This window comes from Bos indicus x Bos taurus, chromosome 16 (genome assembly GCF_003369695.1).
Source record: "Bos indicus x Bos taurus breed Angus x Brahman F1 hybrid chromosome 16, Bos_hybrid_MaternalHap_v2.0, whole genome shotgun sequence".
NCBI classification, from domain to species: Eukaryota; Metazoa; Chordata; class Mammalia; order Artiodactyla; family Bovidae; genus Bos; species Bos indicus x Bos taurus.
Window position 1 is genome coordinate 69,633,683 of NC_040091.1, and position 22,459 is coordinate 69,656,141.

The window sequence follows — 22,459 nt, forward strand, 5'->3', positions numbered from 1 at the left end:
TTGGAAAGTTAACTTTTTTTCTCATGGAAACCTGGAAAAAGACACTAAACAATTTTAAATCCATCCCCTTAACAATGCAGCTTGAACTACTTCAAAATGAGTTTATATTAAGCAGGGATTCATTAATTAATGTGAAACTGACATCATAACCAACTGTCCTTGATTTTAACAGATAACTCTGAACTACAACAATAAGATACAAAGAACTTCCCAACGGCTAAGAAAATGTAAATGTTAAGAGAGTTGTAAAATTTCTCCTTTAGGGTTTTAAAACAGAATCTCACTTTCTTTTAATAATCAGAATAAAATATTTTGGTTGTCTTTTTGAAATTCTTTAACATTCAATAATTCTTAAGATTAAAATTTTAAAGATACACTCTGAAATCTCATTGCCAAAAAGAAGACTGAGGTTGTGCAATTGTCAAAACTAATATTCTAAGACTGCTTATTTGTAAAGTCTATACAAAATTTCAAGCATTAAACAAGAGTGCCGATTCATATATAAAGCTACGTGATAGCTACTACAAACACAAGGTGAATAGGTATGTATATCTAAAGTCAAACACAGAGAATATAAAGAAATATCAAATAAATCTGTGAGGCTTCTTTTAAAAGCTCTTATACTCTTACACTCTTTTAAAGTATAATGTAGTTAAAGCTGAGAAATTCCTTTAAACTCCCACCTTGAATTTTTTAAATCTCTGGGGCGGTGGGGGGAGCAGAAAACAAAAAATTTAAAGGATAAATTCTACCACTGCTTTGTCAATTTTCAAAATATCTTCCCTATAAAACCCAATGTGTTGAGTTTCCACGCGGACCCCTCCCCCGACACTACATTCTGTATTTGCAGTTTCCAGGGTGGTTGAGCAGTCTCCCCAGTCTCCATAAGTACAGCAGGGCTACAGGCATTAACCAAAGTGATGGGGGTCGGGGTCGGGGGGGAGGAAGTACACTAATTCCTACGGAAACAAACAAATTCTCAGGTTATTCCCACGAAAACTCAAAAAGAGATAGTGATATCAAAGGATGCTGGATTTTTGTCTTCCAATCAAAGAAATGTACCGATGGGTCTAGTTCTGCTGCTGTTTGAGTCTGGCTGGGTATTTCAGCTTCTCTGAAAATGAGGACAGCCAGACTTCTAACACTCTTTCTACCTGTAATTTTATGATGCTGAAAGTGTTTTCAAAAGCACTCATGAGCCTTTCTTATAACTTCTCCCTCCATTAACCTAAGACGCCCAAAGAGTGGGATTATGCTAAAAAGAGCCAGCATTCCAGTCTTTCTTCTCCTTTTTCTCCACAGTGACTCTTCCCTTCCCCTGAGACCTGATGGTGAGCAAAATCAATCAGTGTCACTAAATCTAACCGCTATCATCATTTAATGTAGTAGAGACACAAACTCAGCTCCAGATTAGATTTCAACTCATCCAAATTTTTGAAGGACAGCAAAACTCCTTAGTAAAATTCTAGAACTCCCACTTTAGCCCTATCAATTCTCATATCCTAACAAAATAAAATCTCACTGATTCACACTAATGATTCAAACTACCAAAATTCACAAATAAAACAAGTTTAAATAAAACAATAAAGATATCACAACATAAAAATTGTTTACCTCTGTTTCACTCATGTTTAACTCACAGAACACTTCAACAAGCTAGGATATTTTTCAGAAAAATAATGCTGCTTTAGTAACCCATATTGTCAAAAGGCTCGCTAAAACATAGAATAAGAGTTTTATAGTCCTCATGACAGTCAGAGTTTACTGTCTCCTTCTTACAATCAAAAACAATAGTGTTAACCTGACCCCAAAACTGTGTTATAAGCAGCCTCACTCCAGAAAAGTAAAAAAAAGCAGAAACCCTGGACTCAGGAGACAAAAAAAATATCTCTATGTGTATCAGAAGAGAAGGGAAAGATGCAAAGTATACACTCTTAGACTACATGAAGTCTGAGATGCTGGAGAAGCCAGGTGATCCCAACATTACTGAAATCACACACGTACTGTCTACTGACCCAGGCCCTGCCTTTTAGGCACACAATTGAAGCCACGTGGATCTGTCAAAGATATGACTCAGAAATAACTGTAGATAATACTAAAACTAAGCGAGAAATTGTACAGAAAATTTTAAAAGCTAGAAAATGTGTCTCAAGCCCAGGCTTTAAAAATGAACACCAACCTTCCTGTAAAGCTTTATGAAGAAGGAACTACCTTGCATTTAAACTGTGAATTCCCAGAGTTAGAATTTACTTTTCTTTAAGAGACATTGCTATGGTGCTTGATAAAGAAGGGAACCTGATACTCTGCATTTAGGCTTTGATGTATTTGTTACGGCACATTTTCAGACTGGTGACATCACTTGATTCTGTTCCCTGGTTTTTCCACTAAGGGAGACCCACACATGTCATCGCATCCTTCTCCTTACCTCTACTGATAACAACAAATAGCTACTCACCCACATTCCAAAAATACTAAGAGACAATTCCTTGACCTCCCTCTGGCAGTATACTCTGTTGCTGCTCACTTCCATTCAGGATATGATAGGAAATATAGTAAGTTCACATATAGAGAAATTCTATTTAAATTTAGAGTATTTAAATATCTCTCCCAAACTCTTTCCCTTAACGACACTTCTTTTTAATAAATAGAATCTTAGACGCTTCATTTCTCTTCACTCTCGAAGTTACAGTAATTGTGGAACTGTTACTAAGAGGTCATATAAAACTCAATAAAAAAAGCAACTATTATTGCAAATAAATATAATAGTCAAATTAAACCAATATTTAGATGCTAAAAGAATTAGTCACATAAATGATGGAGCACTTGATCCAAATATCAAAATGATGGAACAATTTTAAAAGTATACACCTACAGAATACATTAAAATGATAATCAATAGTACGTATACTTTGAGGGGAGGTGGGGGGGAGGGTAAATGCAGTTCTCTAATGTCACAGGATTTTCTTCCCAAAACAATTCTTTAAATTTTGAAGTTAATTATATGACTCAAGGATTCCAAGTCTCTCTTTTGGGGAAAAAAAGGTAAGAAAAATATATAAGCTTTTAGAATAAAAGAGAGATCTTTGGTGAATAGGACAATATAAAACTTAAGCCACATTCTTACGAACCTTAAAATTAAGCACCACATATACTTTTACAGTATCAAAAAAAAAAAAAAAAAAGCTGTGGTATTTGAATTTTCCATAAATTCTGTAAGTGTTCAGTAAAATTTAAAACAAATAGTTCGTTATCTTTCTTCCAAAAGAGTCAGACTTCATTAATGGCCTTAGAAATTTTTGTTTTAATGTGATCTATCACTAGCGATATATGTGAACCAAGGAAAAGAGTATCTTTCTTCTGCAATGAGCATTCCATGTCAGCTAGAGCGTGGAAACATTAGTCCTGTGTTTCTACACAGACAGTCTTTCCCTGCAGCATCTGTTGCTAATTGAAAGGAACTAGAATTACAAAATTCTAGTCAATTTCTCTCACCAGCTCTTGCTGTGTATAAAGATTTTCTATGCAGGGGCTGAGCATTAGTCTTCCACTACAGATAATGACTAAAGAGCTAAGAGAAACACGGAAGAAAACATTTCTTTTCTCTTTATATATCCAACAGTATATGGAACTAAGCTGTGAGAAGAGGGACAGCTAAGCATATCTTCTGTTAGCTTGGTAAACTACAATTCTGTAAACATAACTATTCACCTATAAAGTGTATCCGTGCCCCAGTTAACTGTGTATGTCTACGGTTTGGGCTGTCTCTTCACACAAATCTTCAAAAGTAAATGTCAGTATCAACCAAATCTGCCTTATCTCCGGCTCTGGGGCACAGAGCCCGGCACGTGGGCAACACGTTAACAGGCGTGTGCAGAACCACCATCTCCACCTCGTGTTTCGCAGCACGATGCACTAAAGACCTGCAAAGGCTGCACTGCACGCGTTTTCTTGAAGTCTCATTGAGCAGAGATCTACAGCAAGTCTTTCGGCATTTTTCATGTGGTAGGCCAGAAAGTTTTAAATGTTATCTAAAGCATCGCTCTGGCTGCTAGATGAAACCCCGATTAGAACAAGGTAGAAATGCAGGTCACTGAGCTAAGGACTGCAACAGTCCAGGGAAGAGATGACGGTGGCTTAAAGAGGGGTGGTCAAGTGGACACCTTCCAGGGCTCCCCTCTGCAGAGTGTGACTGCTACAGTCTGTCCCAGCATGGATAGCATGTGGTAAGGAAAAGGGACTGGAAAGCCCTGGGAGTAGGGAGAAGAGAGAACTGGGAAGTAAACTGAGCTTTCCTCTGCCTGCGTTCAATGGAAGGAATCTAGACACAATTACATGAAATGTGCTGCAAATAGGTAAGCTGGAGATAACCCCGAACTAGAGCCTGGAAGCTGCATTTCCTAGCCCGTCCTTTCAAATGGGCATTTTGCTCCTTTGTTATTTAATAAAGTTTTATCTGTATTTCAGAAAATGTAAGCTCCCCAGTTATCTGGCTCCATACGCCATGAAGTCCTTCAACATTGTACTCAACCAATTATTCAAATACCTTATTGTCAAGTAGAGCGTATGAACCGCTTAAAAGTTGCTGCTGTTGCATCACTTGGACTCATTAGAGTGTCACCAGAGAAGACCGATGACAGGGGCTGGCACTTTCCAGAGGGGAGAGTTTGCAGCGGCCGGGCTCTGTACTTCTCCTCATGCCTCAGGTGACAGGAGGGAGGCGGGGCTCCTGCCCTCTCTCGGCGCATCCCAGTCTCTAGCCTTGCTTCCTGCCACCACAAGACTAATTCGGGTGGTTTCCAGGTAATCTCATGATATGAAACCCTGGGCCCTGGGTTGTATTGTGGAGACTTGAACATAAGTAACACACCACACTAAGACAATTCAGGGGAGGTCTGACAGACTTCTGCTTCTCTCACCACCCATATTTTAATTCCTTGTTGTCGTGGTGACCTGGCAACCATGTTCTGAGCTTTTACACAATTATCTGTACAACTTGGGTCAGGACTCCTTGATTTAACTAGATGCAGCATTCCAGAGCCAAAAATCACTTGTTCAAGGAAGTTTATAGGTACCGTTACTATATAGTTTTCTTGTGAGATAAAATAAGAAACAGGTAACTACCAGATGACTTCTGGTTGACTGACTGATTATAATTCTGAGCTCTGTACAGTCCTGCTTACTTAACTCTCACCCTGCATTTCTGGTAGGAAAAAAACCAATAGCATGCTCCACTTTCCATTGATCATATCACAACAACTCCATTCTGAATAGCCATCGGGTGTCACAGTGTTACCCAACCAAAGCCATTACGGTTGACTGATGAGAAAAAGGCTAACTGAAAACTGTGAATATGACAGGCACGGCTTTCCCTCTCCCTGCTGCTCTGTTGCTGTGTCAGGCAGGCCAAGCTACGTGCACTGCTATGAAGGGAGCTTCAGGAATTCTATTTGCTTTATCATCAATTTTTTAAAATCTTAGGATTTTTAAACATTTATTTGAAGGAAGTATTTATGAACAACTGTTTAGAAGGCATCAGACCTGGTTACTTCCTGGCGATTCAAACTGACAAGATTTTACAAGGTATAAAAATTGAGGATTTGGTCAGAGTAGCTTGGCAAGAGTTCTGGTATGTAATGTTGAACTCAGCTTTCATCTTCGGGTTAAGTATCAGGAGTGAAAGATAGTTCCCTGTCTTCTTCAGAATAATATGGTGGTAAGGTCAATTAACTGAACAATTACCAAAAATACATTTGGTCTTCAGAAGCATTAAGTGTTCTTAAGCGTTAGTCGCTCAGTTGTGCCCGACTCTTTGCGACCCCATGGACTGCAGCTCACCAGGCTCCTCTGTCCATGAGATTTTCCAGACAATGATACTGGAGTGGGTTGCCATTTCCTTTTCCAGGGGATCTCCCCACCCAGGGATCGAACCTAGGTCTCCTGCACTGCATGCAGATTCTTTACCAAGTGAGCTACAAGGGAAGCCCGATGCAGCTATTACTTAAAACTATTTAAGTATCTAATCTCATGTTCCTCTTCTAAAAAAGAAATTTGTCTAAGATCATAAAGAGAAAGATTAGGAGGAAATAAGAGATGAAAATTAACTTTCTTTTAATAATCTAAAGCTTGAAGTAAACCCCTTATTTCCCCAATATCAGGTAGTACTAGGAAATGGACAGACATTGTTTTCACACAGAAGAGGTGAAATACAGTATCAATTTGTTTACCCTTATCAATTCTCTAGTTCTAATAGCTAAAAAATTTCTTCTCTTGAGAGGGACTAACATAGTCTTTACTCAAGTGCCAAATAACAAAGACTAAACACTCTATTACTCTGTCTCATTTTTACCACTAGATCCAAATCACATTCTGATCTGATAAGAAGTATGGTTTCAAAATGGGTCTATTTCAGTACCGAGTGACCTTAATGCAGAAGTGAAGGTGACTGGCCCATTATTAAGGGATTCATGAAGGTTTCAGAATACACCCTGCCTAGGGATCGATCCCAAGGTTCCAGACCCTCAAACATACGTAAGTGAAAGCAAAAGTCGCTCAATCGTTTCTGACTCTTTGTGACCCCATGGACTATATACAGTCCATGGAATTCTCCAGGCCAGAATACGGGAGTGGGTACCTGTTCCTTTCTCCCAGGGATCTTCCCAATCCAGGGATCAAACCCACTTCTCCTGCATTGCAGGTGGATTCTTTACCTGCTGAGCCACAAGGGAAGCCCAAGAATACTGGAGTGGGTAGCCTATCCATTTCCCAGCGGATCTTCCCAACCCAGGAATCGAGCCACTGCCAGCGGATTCTTTACCAACTGAGCTATCTAGGAAGCCCAACATACATAAAGTAACCCTTTAATCTTCTTTCCATCAGAAAGCTCTTGCCCTCCTGGACACGGTTAATTAAGACTTAAGTTGACTTGAACCTCTTTTTGCTCAACCTAATATTACTCAGGGCACAAGCTTCATAGTACACAGCGGTACTGATGGGGGTTGAGTGCACTGACGGAGGGAATTTTCCTCACGTAAAATTTCCACTATTCTACGGCAAACTTGAAAAGATACTGCTTCTCTCAAAGAAGATATAGATTTAGTTTTATAACATTAGGAACTAAAGGCAAAAGATTAAAAGTACTTGCTAATCATTCAAGGAAAACATTAAAACATTTACTATGTACAAGAGAGCTACTGTTGAAGTTTTGCTTAAGGGTAAATCAAACAAAAGAGCTTCTGTTTGAAACATAACGTTTAAATATTAACCACAGATATTTCACTCTTTTAAAATTACTTCTATGGTTCCCTCTTGCCTTTTTCTTCCTTTTCCTATGGGGTGGAAGACTAGACCAGCAATACAGCCATACTTCCTGGTTATAACATTACTATTTCAAAATATACATCTATATTCGTCTGCTTTCTCTATCAACTTCGCATGCTTAAAATTAGATTCCTCAGTCATGGTGAAGTTACCTAGGACCCAGAAATTCTGAGATCTAAATGATTCTTCTTTTAGACAACTTTGTTAAAAATCTTGGCATTTAAATTTCACACTATTCAAGAGCTGTCTTGGCTCTTCTCCTCCAAATGAAAATATTTTCCATAAACTCCTCATTTCCATATTGCATATCATTTATGCACAAATGATACATGAGTAAAAACAGAATACTTAGAAAGTCCTCCAAGTGAAATAATTTTTTAACTTACTGATGTTAGACAAGAAATCAGTATTTATTCCTCAGGGGAAAAGTTTTTGCCTTAATAAGATGGTCTCCAATTTTGACTAAACTTTGTATAAGAAGGCTATTAGATCATCTGACATCTGGCATCTTTTCAATATTCATGAAATCTACTTCGGGTAGATATATGATAAAGCAAATATTAATATTATAGGATGTTAACTGCAGAATCTAGGTGACAGATAAATATGGGTGTACAATTCTTCCAACTTTTCTGTATGTTTGAAATTTTTTCAAAATAAAATGTTAAAAAAGTTTTAAAAAATCTATTTTACTACTGATAAATTAAGGCCTAAAAAGTCTTAAATAATTTGCCTATGTCATGCAATGAGTTAATGGCTGATTTCAGAATATTGAGTTTTGATAATTCTCAATTCCATCATAATATTCTAAATCTTAAACCTATGATGCCCTCTTGGTATTTTTAAACCATCCACAGTCCGAGTCTCAGATCTAATTATCAAATACATAACTGTCACACGGAACACCATGCTTAAAAGGCAACTAATCGTGTATAAAGCACGCTTATGGAGAAAGGCAGGAGAGACTATGCCCCAAAAATATATTCATGGGTTATTTGACAAAATCAGGCAAGAAGAGCAAAGAGTGGTAGTAAATAAATGTCATGCTCTAAAACTGAATTTTGCAGATAGTTTTCAGCATGGTTTTTCTGTTTCGCTTTTCACTGTCAGCTGTGAGCTGTTCCCAAGTGTGAAATCGCCTAAGAGAGGAAGCAAAGCTGTCATTTGACATCTGGGAGCGTGGAGATTGGGCTGCGGTAAAAAGCACTTCGGACTTCTTCAATTTACACACACATTCACCTATAAATTCTCAAGTGTGAAAAGTGTTCAATGAGAAATATCAATGTAAATCTCAAGCGTTTATAAAGGCTCATAATAGGCTGGAAAATAAAGGTGAAGAACACACTGACAGGATACCATATCAAGTTGCTAACACTGGAGTGGGAAACTTAAGTGATCATGTTAGCAGAAAAACGACACATAAACAAATTTTACTCACTTGTCTTAATTGCATATTAAACTTTCAAATCCAGTCTTTTGTGTTTTTATGTGCTTAATATTCTAAGGACTATTTTGTAGCTGCCTTTTTATGATAAAAGACGAGACCACTAAGAAAAAAATACTGGTAAAAGAAAAAAATACTTTTTTGACATTTTATTTTTCCTCTATATTTAAAATAGTGTAACAAAAATTTTATTCTATATTATGATAAGCTAATAGCTCCAGTGATAAAGCACATAAAATCTTTTACATAAATCTGTGTTTGTAGGTGTGTATATACAAACAGAAATAAAATGAGTAACTATAAGGAAGCCCTCTGGAGAAGAGTAACTAGTTAACTCCAGTTTTTCTATAATACTCCAGATTATCCTAAAATCTCTAGTAACAAAAAACAGGAGACTGATGTATGGCAGAAACCAACACAATACTGTAAAGCAATCATCCTTCAATTAAAAATAAATAAGTTTAAAAAAATAGGAGAATCTGTCTAGACATCTCTTAATATCTAAAACTCTCCTCAGATGGGCACTAGATAGTGCTATATTTATACTGTCATGCTATAAAATCTATTCCCACTTTGGGGACTATTTCTTCACTCTTTCTTTTCCTGAACTCTGTTCTGTGTTTCTATGGTATGAAAGGAACCCATTTGCCATGAATGATGTTTATTTAAAATAAAACCTTTCTAGAGAATCATCCTAGATAATCTAAGGATACAAAGTGAATATAAAAGGAATGGCTTCTACTTTGAAAACAGGGCTGAGTTTGATCAGTGAATTCGTATTCTCAAGACCCTCTTGATGGGCCTGCAGCTGCAGCCATTTATTTGCTGGCTTTTTCACAGATGTAGACAGAGAAAGCTCCATGGTTTTTGTCTTTTTGTTGTTGGATTTATTTTCTTTAATATAAAAAAGTGACAACTTTTTAAGTTCTTCGTTTCACTATAGAAACTTGTGAACATCAGACATCCCTGGTAGTATATATATTGCTGAAATAACTGACTTTTTAAAATCTAAGATCTCAAAGTTGGCAGAAACTATACTTAAATAACAGAAGGTGATCATTTGCATTTCAAAATTTATCTATCTTGCTTTTCCCCTCAATTAGACCAAAACATGTTGATTCACAGGTTTCTCTGTGTGTGTTTTCTTTTTTAAACTTATTTATAGAGCAGAATAATGGCCCCCCTGCTAGTCTGGCATTTGCTCAAGTTTCTGTCGAATCTGTTACTGGAAAATTTTCTCAAAATATAAAGGCACATCATCCACAAGATAAAAAGATACACTGCTGATATTATAGAGTACAGGGCAGGTGGACAATGTTTTTAGGACAAATGTGTGATAAGGATTCCCAGGAGAGACGAGTGGTGAGGGAGAGGCTACACGCTGTTTAAACAGAAGTGAGTCGTTCTCATCACAATCTTCCGACAACTTTACTTTCTAAGCAAACATCAGCTGCTTAACCTGCTTCAGAGTTACTTGGGCAAGAGTACTAAGGTCAGAGCTGGGAAACAGGAGGGAAAGGGGGACATGGGAGAAGTACTTCAACCCTTACTACTACAAGGAGTAGATCAAAAGATAATTTAGTACTCTATGTCCCCATGTGCTCACTGATTTGTGATTTTAACCACTGAAACGTCAGCTTCTTATCACTGCTTCCACCCCTCTGAGAAGAGGAGCAAAGTCTACTTGTATTTTTATCAGCAGCACTGCCATTCAGTTTTGAAAGAAACAGTAAATCACAAATTTTTGCTCCTTACAAATGCAATTCCCCTTCATTATAAGCAATGGGCAGGAGTACACAAACTTAACTTTGAGTTCTGCAACTCTAGGCTTCAAATCATCTGAACTAGAATACCAGCATTACTTTTCAATTAAGGCCATTACTGATCTGAGTTTTATCCTATTGATAAATTAATAGGTCCAAGGAATGAAGAGACTTCTCACATTGTTCAATATATGCCTCAATACTATAACACTTTTGTAACTCATAAAGCCTGCAGTTCTTTTATATAAATAATTAAAACAAAGCCCTTCTTCAGACGACAGCTTTTTTCAAATGTTAGTGAAGGACAACCTAGACCATGACAGCAAAAATCCATTAATGGTAGACTGCCACCTGCTGGTGAACTTTGGGAACTGCGATTTCTGGGAAAAGGCTTAAAAATTAGAATTTGGAAACTGATCTGAATTAAATTCAGTACACAAAACTGTATTCAGCTGCGTACAGAGCCCAAAGTATGTACCTGCTGATGAACGTCATATGCTTTGTTCCACATGTATTAGAATTCTCAGGGGGTCAACATGCTATGGATGTTAAACATGTCTGTATTTTGAAGAAAAATAATCTGCTAGAAAGCCAAAGTACAACCCTTCAGATAGTTTTCAACAAGAAAGTGAGAAGAAAAATAGGAAATAAAGAGTCAGTTATAAACATTAAACTACTTTACAAACATCTGCTTTTGATGTGAGATTTATACTACACTTAAGGACTTAACAGGTTTTACTTAAAAAAGAAAAACAACTCCCAGATTTAATGTTGACCCTAAATCCTTGAATCTGAGCAAACTCCAGGAGATAGTGAAGGACAGAGAAGCCTGACATACTGCAGTCCATAAGGTCACAAAGAGTCAGACACAGCTTAGCTACTGAACAACAATAAAACCTTGAAATTCATTATATTAACATACATATTTATATACATTGGTACCTAAAATATTGTTTATTATCAAATTAGAAAGGAGGAAAGTCTGTCAAAAAATAAAGCAGATAACCATAATAAAGTCATTTCACTATGAAATTTTTTTTGTTATCCCATTAACTAAATCATACTAATAAGATCAAAAGCCAGCGTAATATTATCTATTTGTGAGAAACAAAAAAATGTAGGCATGTTCTATGCTTTATAGCCCCTAGGAAGAAACAAAATCAAACAATCCTAATTTGGGGGACAAAAGAGAAAAGAAGAGTATAACAGTAAGAAGAAAATCTAAATCATTGTTTTCAGGAAATAGTTTGAGGATATCTGCTTGGCATATTGAAAAACTTTTCTATTCCCCAATAAAGAAATAATTCTTAACAATGAAAATTACAACTAAAAACCATATAGCTCTTTCAATCCTTGTAATTATTTCCCATTATGCAGGGAAACAATGTTAACAGCAACAAAACGCTGGTTTGCTAGTAAGCATTAAATACTGTATTAATCAACAACTAAGCTGATCATGTCAATACAATCCAGAGCGGTGACGAGTAAAGCAACTTTGGCCATCCAAAGGGGCTGAAAGTGAAGTCGCTCAGTTGTGTTTGACTCTTTGCAACCCCATGGACTATACAGTCCTTGGAATTCTCTAGGCCAGAAAACTGGAGTGGGGAGCCTTTCCCTTCTCCAGGGGATCTTCCCAACCCAGGAATCGAACCCAGGTCTCCCTCACTGCAGGCGGATTCTTTACCAGCTGAGCCACAAGAGAAGCCCAAGAATACTGGAGTGGGTAGCCTATCCCTTCTCCAGCAGATCTTCCCAATCCAGGAATCGAACTGGGGTCTCCTGCACTGCAGGCGGATTCTTTACCAACTGAGCTATGAGGCAAGCCCATACTAGGCAAAAGGTGAACAAACTGGATTCAAACACAGCCCCATCTGCAATGATGACAGAGAAAGTAACTCAAACCCAATTCATATGCTTAAGAGACCTGTAATTATCAGCAAAGGACCTAACAACCCCAGAGGGTCTCTAATAAGTCTCTAATTTTAGAAAACAAAGATAATACAGTAAAAGAAACCTGCTGGGTCAGATATTTGGTTATTTCAAAACAAGAAGAATATGCTTCCTAAAATTTCTCAAATATGGAAAGAATTCTTTAAAATCTGTTCTAAAATGTCAGGATGGCTCATCACTGAAGACACAATATTGTTTTTGGTTTTTTTTTAATTTCAAATTTTATCCATTTATAGCCTTAGGAATTTTATTGTTTTAGTCATCTACCTCTCACATCATAAAAATGATCCATTTGAAGAGGTTCAGGAGGACTTCCCTGGTGGTCCAGTGGTTAATAATCTGCCTTGCAATGCAGGGGACAGAGGTTCAATCCCTGGTAGGGGAACTAAGATTCCATTGGCCATGGAAAAAACTAAGCCTGCCTGCAGCAACTAAGACCCAGTACAGTCAAATAAATGATTTTCTTTTCAAAGAGATTCAAGATACTTAAAGGTCTTTTTAAACACTAAGAAGTTAAGACATTTCTACAAATTCATTGCCAGTTCTAAGAGAAGTGTAAACCCATTTAACAGCATACACTAACAAATATACATATACACATATGCTATGGACCATATAATGATTTTATCCCCCAAATAATCTTTTTTAAAGGGTTAAAGAGATAACCAGATCCAATATCTTGTCAATGGCTAGTGAAAATACAACTTGGATAAAGAAATGAGAGCTGCGGAACTACTTTTGCAAGTGAGACATTTAGGAGACGGCTCTAACCTGGGGCACAGTACATTCTCTCTATGGCATCGCTGTCACAGGAATCTTCAACCTCACTCCACCTGCTAAAATACGTTAGCTGAATGTGTCCTAAAAACAAAACGACAGGAGAAATCAAAACATTTTTCTCTTCCATTTTCTGCAGAAGTGAACTGTAATTACTCCTTTTGTAGCTAAAAACAGTATCATTAAGAATAATGGCATCATTAAGTACTAGAAGCTATTACTGGGGGTGAATTTGCTGCACTGATAATGAAGCTCTAGACAGGAAATGAAGATACTAATTACAAGATAAAACGCCTACTCAGTTAATTGGAAGCAACAGCGAATAAAAAGAAATGCATTTGCAAAAGTTCCTGACCTCTATCATTCAATAAGATGTTGTTTGGGTTCAAATCGCGGCACACAATCCCCTCTCTATGTAAAGCATCAAGGGCTACCACCATTTCAGCTGCCCATCTTTGAATGCAGCCTTCTGGGATGTAAAACCTGGAGTTCAGTGCTAATTTTTTATCAAGGTCCTCAAAAATCTGGTGTATTTCCTTGTCTCCTTCTTGTGCTAGCCCACTCTCTTGCTTAGGCTCCAAGTCTCTCTGAAATATAGCGGGTTCCTCTTTAGCCAAATCATCAGCCTGATCTGTAAACAGCAAGACTTCTTCAGTTTTTAGAGTGTCTGTATTTACGTTATATTCATTAGCACCTGAGAGCGGGTCAGAAATGTGGAATAATCTTTCTTCCGTGTTGTTTGCAGTTCCTGGTGACTCAACCGCGCTAAGTCCTTGGAACTGAGACTCTGAACTGTCTAACAAAGACATGTCTCCCGTATTACTATGATCAACAGCTGGTAAAAATAACATCCCAAGATCCCCCTGTACGTAGTGTTTCTCTGTTATACTGTGGGCTTCAGGCCCACAGGGATCACTCAGTTCCTCTGTGCCTTTTTCTTCCTGTGCTTGGCACTGTTCAGTACTAAGCCTGAGGCATAAAACATCAGGGGTTTCCAACAGTTTACTCTCTATTATGCCTATATTAGTCTGTGTGAACTTAGTAGGTCCCACTGCCACGCCATCTTTCATTGGCTCCAGTTCACCAGGCAGATTTACAAGAAGATCAGGCCTTCCTTCATCAGTACCACTGACATCATCAAAAGCAGCATCTTTAAAAGAAATAACGGGGACTGAGTCATCTGAGCCCCTGCTAATCGTGTCCTGAGCTACACACTCTACCTTGCTTTCACTCGTCCTAACGCTCCTGGGAGTGCTTTCTCCGTCTGACAGAGTGAAGAACGGTTTCAAAGGTTCTGACTTTAGACTATACAATTTTTCTCCAAAATCAAGTCCTAGGAGTTCACTAGTGCTGTCCTTACTATCTATCCTAAAGAATTCCATGGGGATGTTTTTAGATCTACTGAGGGAATCTGATGTTCTTGGAGAACTAGCGGCTTCAAGGCCATCATCTCCAGGGAAGAACTTCAGCTGTCTGCTGGGGCTGTCGCCGTCAGTAGCAAGCTGTCCTGGGAACTTTTCTATAGCTTTGGTATCAACATCATTCCTTTCAGCCTTCATGAAAGGTTCCTCACTCAAAGACCCTGGTTCAATCTTCTCTTGCCCGTACTCATTGCATAATGTTAAGTAGCTAGTAGTGCACTCTTCCTCGGAACTGGAGCCGGAGTCTGGCCATTGTGGAGAGCTGTCTTGCCCACCATCATCTTGGTTGCTATCATCCTGAGAGCTTGGAGTAAGACTAGTCTTCAAAGGCAGAACTTGGAGCGTGGCTCCACCATCACTTCCTCCGGATTCAAAGCTGGTGCTGTCCTGGGGACTACAAGCTGGCTGCTGCAGGTGAACTTTAGCAACTGAAGACTTTTTCACTTCTTCGATGTCAAAGCTTTCTTCAGGACTTCTGTTGAGAAACTTACTGATATATGACCAGAGTTTGCCACCTGTGAACAAGTACAACCAAAAAAATAAAATTAAGAACCCCAAATTAATAGTTACATATTGAAGCCATTAGAAAAACTAAAAAGTATTCTAATAATCAAAAGCAAGTCAATGATACCCATTAATGTCAAGTACGCTGTAAGAAGCATTTTAATAAAAATGCCTTCTTGAAGAACAGTTGCTCATGGATTTGGGATTCATGACAACAAAGAGTTTAAATAGAATTTCTGCAATGAAAAAAGAAACTAAATAAAATAGTTTATAAATGGTGAGTACAGTTTCAAGCGTATCTCCTAATATCAATTATTTTATAAATATCAACCTATTTCTCCCTTTGAAGAACTGGTTATAACAAAAACTAAATATGAAATTTCACAGCTAAAATTCTACTTACAAATAATTAACTCTATAAATATCTATGTTCTGCTTTGTTAATAATTTTTTCAAGCATGGCCACCGAAGCTCTACTGACAAGAAAACAGTATTACAAAAAGAAAGAATAAGTCTGATCCATAAATCTTAAAAACAGTAATTATGGGAACATACTTTGTGAAGATACAACTATTTCTTCCAAAATAGGAAATAATGCACTAAAAATGAAACCCTGTACTAATAAGAAGAAGGCAATTTTTTCAGTACATTTTTAAATGTTGCTATTAAACATCATGTAACAAAGGTAACTAAATCTTAGAGGAAATAATCATTGACAGTCAATTATATCTGTAAAAAGTCAATGGAAGCATCTAAAAACTCTTTCTCTCCTTGGCATCTCACTTCATTTAAAGGAACTCAGTAAATAACATAAATATCCAACATGGTGCCCAGCACAGAGTAAATGCTATGAAGGGTAGTTGTCATAATATTATTCCTAGGATACCCAGACATCTTCTACCAGTGATCTAGTTTATAGACTTATCCCATTTTTTTAATTCAAAAATGGTGGCTTTTAACTTTTCCCTGTGGCTTTTTCTTAGCTAATCTTCTGTCATCACTAGATTATATGCAAGAGTCTCATTTCCCCATATTCAAACTACTTTAAGGATTCATATATGGCTTTCAAATTCACTCACTCACACACAAAATAAGCTGTGCATTGATTCCATCTTTTTTTATTTCTTTGACAACAACGATGCCATTCCTCTGATCACAAATACCTTCACCAGCACACTGATAATAACGCCAACCGTGGGACTCTCCTGGTGTTCCAGTGGTTAAGAGCCCACCTGACCAATGCAAGGGACATGGCTTTCATTCCTGGTCTGGGGAGATCCCACATGCCACAGAGCAACTAAGCCAACGAGTCACAACTACAGAGCCCCTGTGCTGCAATTACTGAAGCCTGAGGGTCCAGAGCCCATGCTCTGCAACAAGAGAAGCCACTGCAATGAGAAGGCTGCGCATCACAATGAATGAATGCGAGCTCACCCCACTCGCCAAAACCAGGGAAAGCTCAGGGGCAGCAACAGAGACACAGTGCAAGCAAATAAATAAATAAGCAATGCCTACCCTGAAGCTGGGATTCTTGTGTGAAATCCAAAAAATCATGTTATCTACTGTTTTCAGTGCTCTTAGATTATAACCACCGTAAGGACAGGACCAAGTCTTTTTCATCTTTCTATACCTACTGCCTGGAGAAGGTGATGGCACCCAACTCCAGTACTCTTGCCTGGAAAATCCCATGGACAGAGGAGCCTGGTAGGCTGCAGTCCATGGGGTCACCAAGAGTCGGACACGACTAAGTGACTTCACTTTCACTTTTCACTTTCATGTGTTGGAGAAGGAAAGGGCAACCCACTCCAGTGTTCTTGCCTGGAGAATCCCAGGGATGGGGGAGCCGTCTATGGGGTCACACAGAGTCGGACACGACTGAAGTGACTTAGCAGCAGCAGCAGCAGCAGCATACCTACTGCTGATACGGTGTGCAGGAAATGACAGGCATCACTCAATGCTTGTTAACTCAAATGGTTACTCATTTGTGATGAGATACGCCATCACAAAGTGGCTACTATCTGTAGCTGTAACGTTCCAGTAATCAGCAAGGAACCTAATAAAGTTCTAAGACAAGTTGCATTTATTTTTAGGCTAATTGGGCTTCCCTAGTAGCTCAGACAGTGTAATAAAAAAAAAAAAAAAAAAAAAGCATCCACCTGCAATGCAGAAGACCCAGGGTTGATCCCTGAATCAGGAAGATCTCCTGGAGAAGGAAATGGCAACCCACACTAGTATTCTTGCCTGGAGAATCACATGGACAGAGGAGCCTGGTGGGCTATAGTCCATGGGGTCGCAAAGAGTCGGACATGACTGAGCAACTAACACACACAGACACACACACACACACAGACACACCCTGGATGAGCTGCTCAAATCTAAAACTGATTGTGCTTAAATTCTTTATTTTTGCTCCCCAGATCACTTCCTCTTTCTGACTTCAGAGCTACTGAGGCACAAAAGCTTTGGACCATCTTGGACACTTTCTCTCCCTGTTCTTCCTACATCTGACAAGTTTCAAAGTCCTATAAGATCTACACATGCTTCCCACAGTCCTCCACTTCTTCTAATTCCTCCGATCACTCTGTGCTTCCTGGAATAATGTTACAGCTACAACTAGACCTCTACTGTCAGTCCTTCTTGTGGCGCCCTGCCATACTAATTGCTACCCAAGTAAGCTTTTCACTTTAGCACAGATCTTATCATGTCATTTCTCCAAAATCCCAAATCCCCCTGCTGCCCACCTACTGAATAATGTACATCCTCAGTCATTTCAGTCATGTCCGACTTTTTCTGACTCCATGGACTGTAGTCTGCCAGGCTCCTCTGTCCATGGGATTCTCCAGGCAAGAATACTGGAGTGGGTTGCCATTTCTTCCTGACCCAGGGATTGAACCCGCATCTCCTGCATCTCCTGCATTGGCAGGTGGATTCTTTACCACTGTGCCACCTGGGAAGCCTCACTGAATGATGTACCAACACCATATGGGCATTTAAACCCCTACTAATGCAGTATCAATCCATGATTTGGTTCTCTCCCTCAAATTACTATGGCATTTTACCTGAACAGAATTTCTCCACATATAACCCATGCTGGGTTTTTGCTCAAATGAAAGCTGAGTGCCAAAGAATTGATGCTTTTGAACTGTGGTGCTGGAGAAGACTCTTCAGAGTCCCTTGGACTGCAAGGAGATCCAACCAGTCTATCCTAAAGGAAATCAGTCCTGAATATTCATTGGAAGGACTGATGCTGAAGCTGAAACTCCAATACTTTGGCCACCTGATGCAAAGAACTGACTCATTTGAAAAGAACCTGATGCCAGGAAAGATTGAAGGCAGGAGGAGAAGGAGATGACAGAAGATGAGATGGTTGGATGACATCACCGACTCAATGGACATAAGTTTGAGTAAACTCTGGGAGTTGGTGATGGACAGGGAGGCCTGGCGTGCTGCAGTCCATGGGGTTCCAAAGAGTCATACACGACTGAGCGACTGAACTGAACTGAATTGATATTTATACCACTTAGAATTTTCTTCCCTTTTAGTTTCCCCAATATCTGCTTGTCAAAATCCTATCCATTCTTGAAGGTCTTTCAGAATTTGTTTTCTTTTATCAATTTTTTTACATGTTCTCACTGGATACAATTCCTATCTTCTTAGAATCCTCTGTATCACTTCATCCCTCTTATTACATTTACAACATCCTATTTCCTACTAATATTACTTTTATGCTTTCATCAGCTCCTTTACCAGACTGCAGGGTCTTCATAACTACAAAGAGAGGATTCTGTGTAGTAAGTAAAATAATAGGAATTAAATATTTATTAAATAGAGTTTTAAAACAATGATATTTTTACAAATTTTTGAAAATCTTTCAAGGAAAAGCTTATGCACACTAAAAATGTCATTTTTTTGGTCATATTTTCTTCTTATTCTAAAACTGATACATATAATAGTTTTACTATGAAAATAAATTTAAATACAGAAAAGGACAAGGAGAACAGCAAAAAATTCAGAATACATAATTCAACCACAAACAGTATTAACCATTAGTATATTTTTTTCAGACTTTTCATAACTAACATCTTATCATAAGCATTTTCTCATTTCATGAGAATACAAACTTGAATGGCTACAGAGCATATCCATGAGATAGACAGATAAGGTGTTTAAATGTTCCTCTACTGTTGAACATTTGCTTCCAGTCTTTTAAATTAGAATTTAAATACTGTATATTCATAGTTTAATTTACAAATACTTAACACCTCTGACTATTTCATCAGGACAGAATACCAGAAATGAAAGTGGCAGGTCAGGAAGTATGAATATATTTAATGCTCCTGATATGTGTCATTAAACTGCTTTACAGAAAGGCTATGCCAGAATCCACTCCTATTACAACATGTACCAGAGCCATCTTCATAGCATCTTACCTAGACTGAACATTAGCAAGTTTACCAATTTGATTAATCAACTATGGCATCTTATTTAATTTCCATTCTTTTCATTATCAGATAAAATTTTAATATAATTGTCGGCATTTTCTTTATGAAATTTGTTACTAGCCTAAATGAGTACCCTAACACAAAATATAAAAACTGCATTTTCCAGAGAGAAAAAAACTGTTTCAGCTCATCTCCATTCTATTTGGGGGCCCCAGTTAGATTTAATGCTCAATATAGAGCTACAGAAACAAAAATTTGGTCCTATGACATACTTTTTTCAATTACAAAATCATGAAGACACATAACTTACAAAAAACATATTATTCCACAAAGTTCCTGATCCACAGAAGCTGAATGGGTTTTACTTACTACAGAGTTAAGATCAGGCCTAATACACAAGCTTACACAAACATTAACATTATTATTGTAACATTAATGACATTAACCTAGAAAATCCCATTATTGCTAAATCACAAATAGAAATAGCAAATATCTAAAAAATGTATAATTTTTAATACTCTAATATAAATGACACTTTTCTAAGCCCTGTTGAAGCATATAAAATTGTAGATATTAGCTATTTTAAGCTACAAAAATAGCAATCCATAAAGTTTAATTAAGAATTCTCTCTCATTAAGATTTTCATCTATTGGTTTTCTACAAGATTGCAAAGAAAATCTGTTCAATTTACTTATCAGAATTCAAATTGTTTTAATACATGAGATAAAATATTTCTGAACAAATGATCAAAAATCATCTTTTGACCCAGCAGTTCTACTTCACGAAATTTGTTCCATAAATAAACAATAATTTATTATTACTTAATTAATTCAATTTTAAATAAATATTTATACACTTAGGTTATTTCATTTAATTCTAATAAATTATTGGTTATTTAAATAATTTATTGTAATAAATAATAATTAGAATAAACTATTATTTAAATAACTCTCAAAACAAAAATGTACAAAGATGTATAGGGACAAGTACTAGAAACAATTTAAACAACAATTGACAGAGGACTACTTAAATCAACTACAGTAAATCAGCACAGCGAAATAAATACCCTGCATCTACTCAAAAATAAATAAAACAACAATACTGCAAACATGTACTAGGCACTATTTTAAGTATTTTACATATATCAACTACTTAATCCTTACATCAACCCTATGTAATTATTATAGTTAATTATATAACTATTACATAATTCTTATTATCCCTATTTTACATATAAGGAAACAGAGGCATCAGTTCAGTTCAGTCGCTCAGTCGTGTCCGACTCTGCGACCCCATGAATCGCAGCACGCCAGGCCTCCCTGTCCATCACCAACTCCCGGAGTTCACTGAGACTCACGTCCATCCAGTCAGTGATGCCATCCAACCATCTCATCCTCTGTCATCCCCTTCTCCTCCTGCCCCCAATCCCTCCCAGCATCAGAGTCTTTTCCAATGACTCAGCTCTTCGCATGAGGTGGCCAAAGTACTGGAGTTTCAGCTTTAGCATCATTCCTTCCAAAGAAATCCCAGGGCTGATCTCCTTCAGAATGGACTGGTTGGATCTCCTTGCAGTCCAAGGGACTTGTGCAAGGTCACCACTAGTAAATTACGAACCCACCTTCAAGCTAATGTGGTCTGGCTCTAAGATGCTTGTTTTCAATGACTATACTATACTGCCTCTCTGGATATAGACAACTATACAAGGCACTGATAGGAAAGATGATCAAAGTACACTATTAGGACAGGGGGAAAGCAAGCTATAGAACAATATGTGAAATCCATTTGTTTTTAAATATCAGAAAGATGAAGAGGGAGTTCAGTTCAGTCATGTCTGACTCTTTGTGATCCCATGGACTACAGCACACCAGGCCTCCCTGTCCATCACTGACTCCCAGAGTTTACTCAAACTCATATCCATTGAGTCAGTGATGCCATCCAACCATCTCATCCTCTGTCGTTGCCTTCTCCTCCTGCCTTCAATCTTTCCCAGCATCAGGGTCTGTTCAAATGAGTCAGTTCTTCGCCATCAGGTGGCCAAAGTATTGGAGTTTCAGCTTCAACATCAGTCCTTCCAATGAACACCCAGGACTGATCTCCTTTAGGATGGACTCGTTAGATCTCCTTGCAGTTCAAGGGACTCTGAAGACTCTTCTCCAACACCACAGTTCAAAAGCATCAATTCTTCGGCACTCAGCTTTCTTTATGGTCCAACTCTCACATCCATACATGACTACTGGAAAAACCATAGCTTTGACTAGAGGGACCTTTGTCGGCAAAGCAATGTCTCTGCTTTTCAATATGCTATCTGGGTTGGTTGTAGCTTTCCTTCCAAGGAGTAAGCGTCTTTTAATTTCATGGCTGCAGTCACCATCTGCAGTGATTTTGGAGCCCCAAAAAATAAAGTCTGACACTGTTTCCACTGTTTCCCCATCTATTTCCCATGAAGTGGTGGGACCGGATGCCATGATCTTCGTTTTCTGAATGTTGAGCTTTAAGCCAACTTTTTCACTCTCCACTTTCATCAAGAGGCTTTTGAGTTCCTCTTCACTGTCTCCCATAAGGGTGGTGTCATCTGCATATCTGAGGTTATTGATATTTCTCCCGGCAATCTTGATTCCAGCTTGTGCTCCACTAGCCCAGCGTTTCTCATGATGTACTCTGCATATAAGTTTAAGCAGGGTGACAATATACAGCCTTGACGTACTCCTTTCCCGATTTGGAACCAGTCTGTTGTTCCATGGCCAGTTCTAACTGTTGCTTCCTGACCTGCAAACAGATTTCTCAAGAGGCAGGTCAGGTGGTGTGGTATTCCCATCTGTTGAAGAATTTTCCAGTTTGTGG

At 38.1% G+C, this 22,459-nt stretch overlaps 1 protein-coding gene across 4 annotated transcripts in view; it reads right to left on the minus strand.

Moving 5' to 3' along the window:
- Positions 1 to 22,459, minus strand: part of RPS6KC1 (ribosomal protein S6 kinase C1) — a 204,114-nt gene that overhangs the window by 18,645 nt on the left and 163,010 nt on the right. For all 4 annotated transcript variants that reach the window (XM_027565622.1, XM_027565620.1, XM_027565624.1 and 1 more), the window contains 2 exons: positions 13,607 to 15,187; positions 13,246 to 13,335 (listed from right to left, as the gene is read on the minus strand). In XM_027565622.1, the coding sequence (XP_027421423.1) occupies positions 13,246 to 13,335; positions 13,607 to 15,187 (1,671 nt within the window). The remainder of the gene's footprint in view (positions 1 to 13,245; positions 13,336 to 13,606; positions 15,188 to 22,459) is intronic.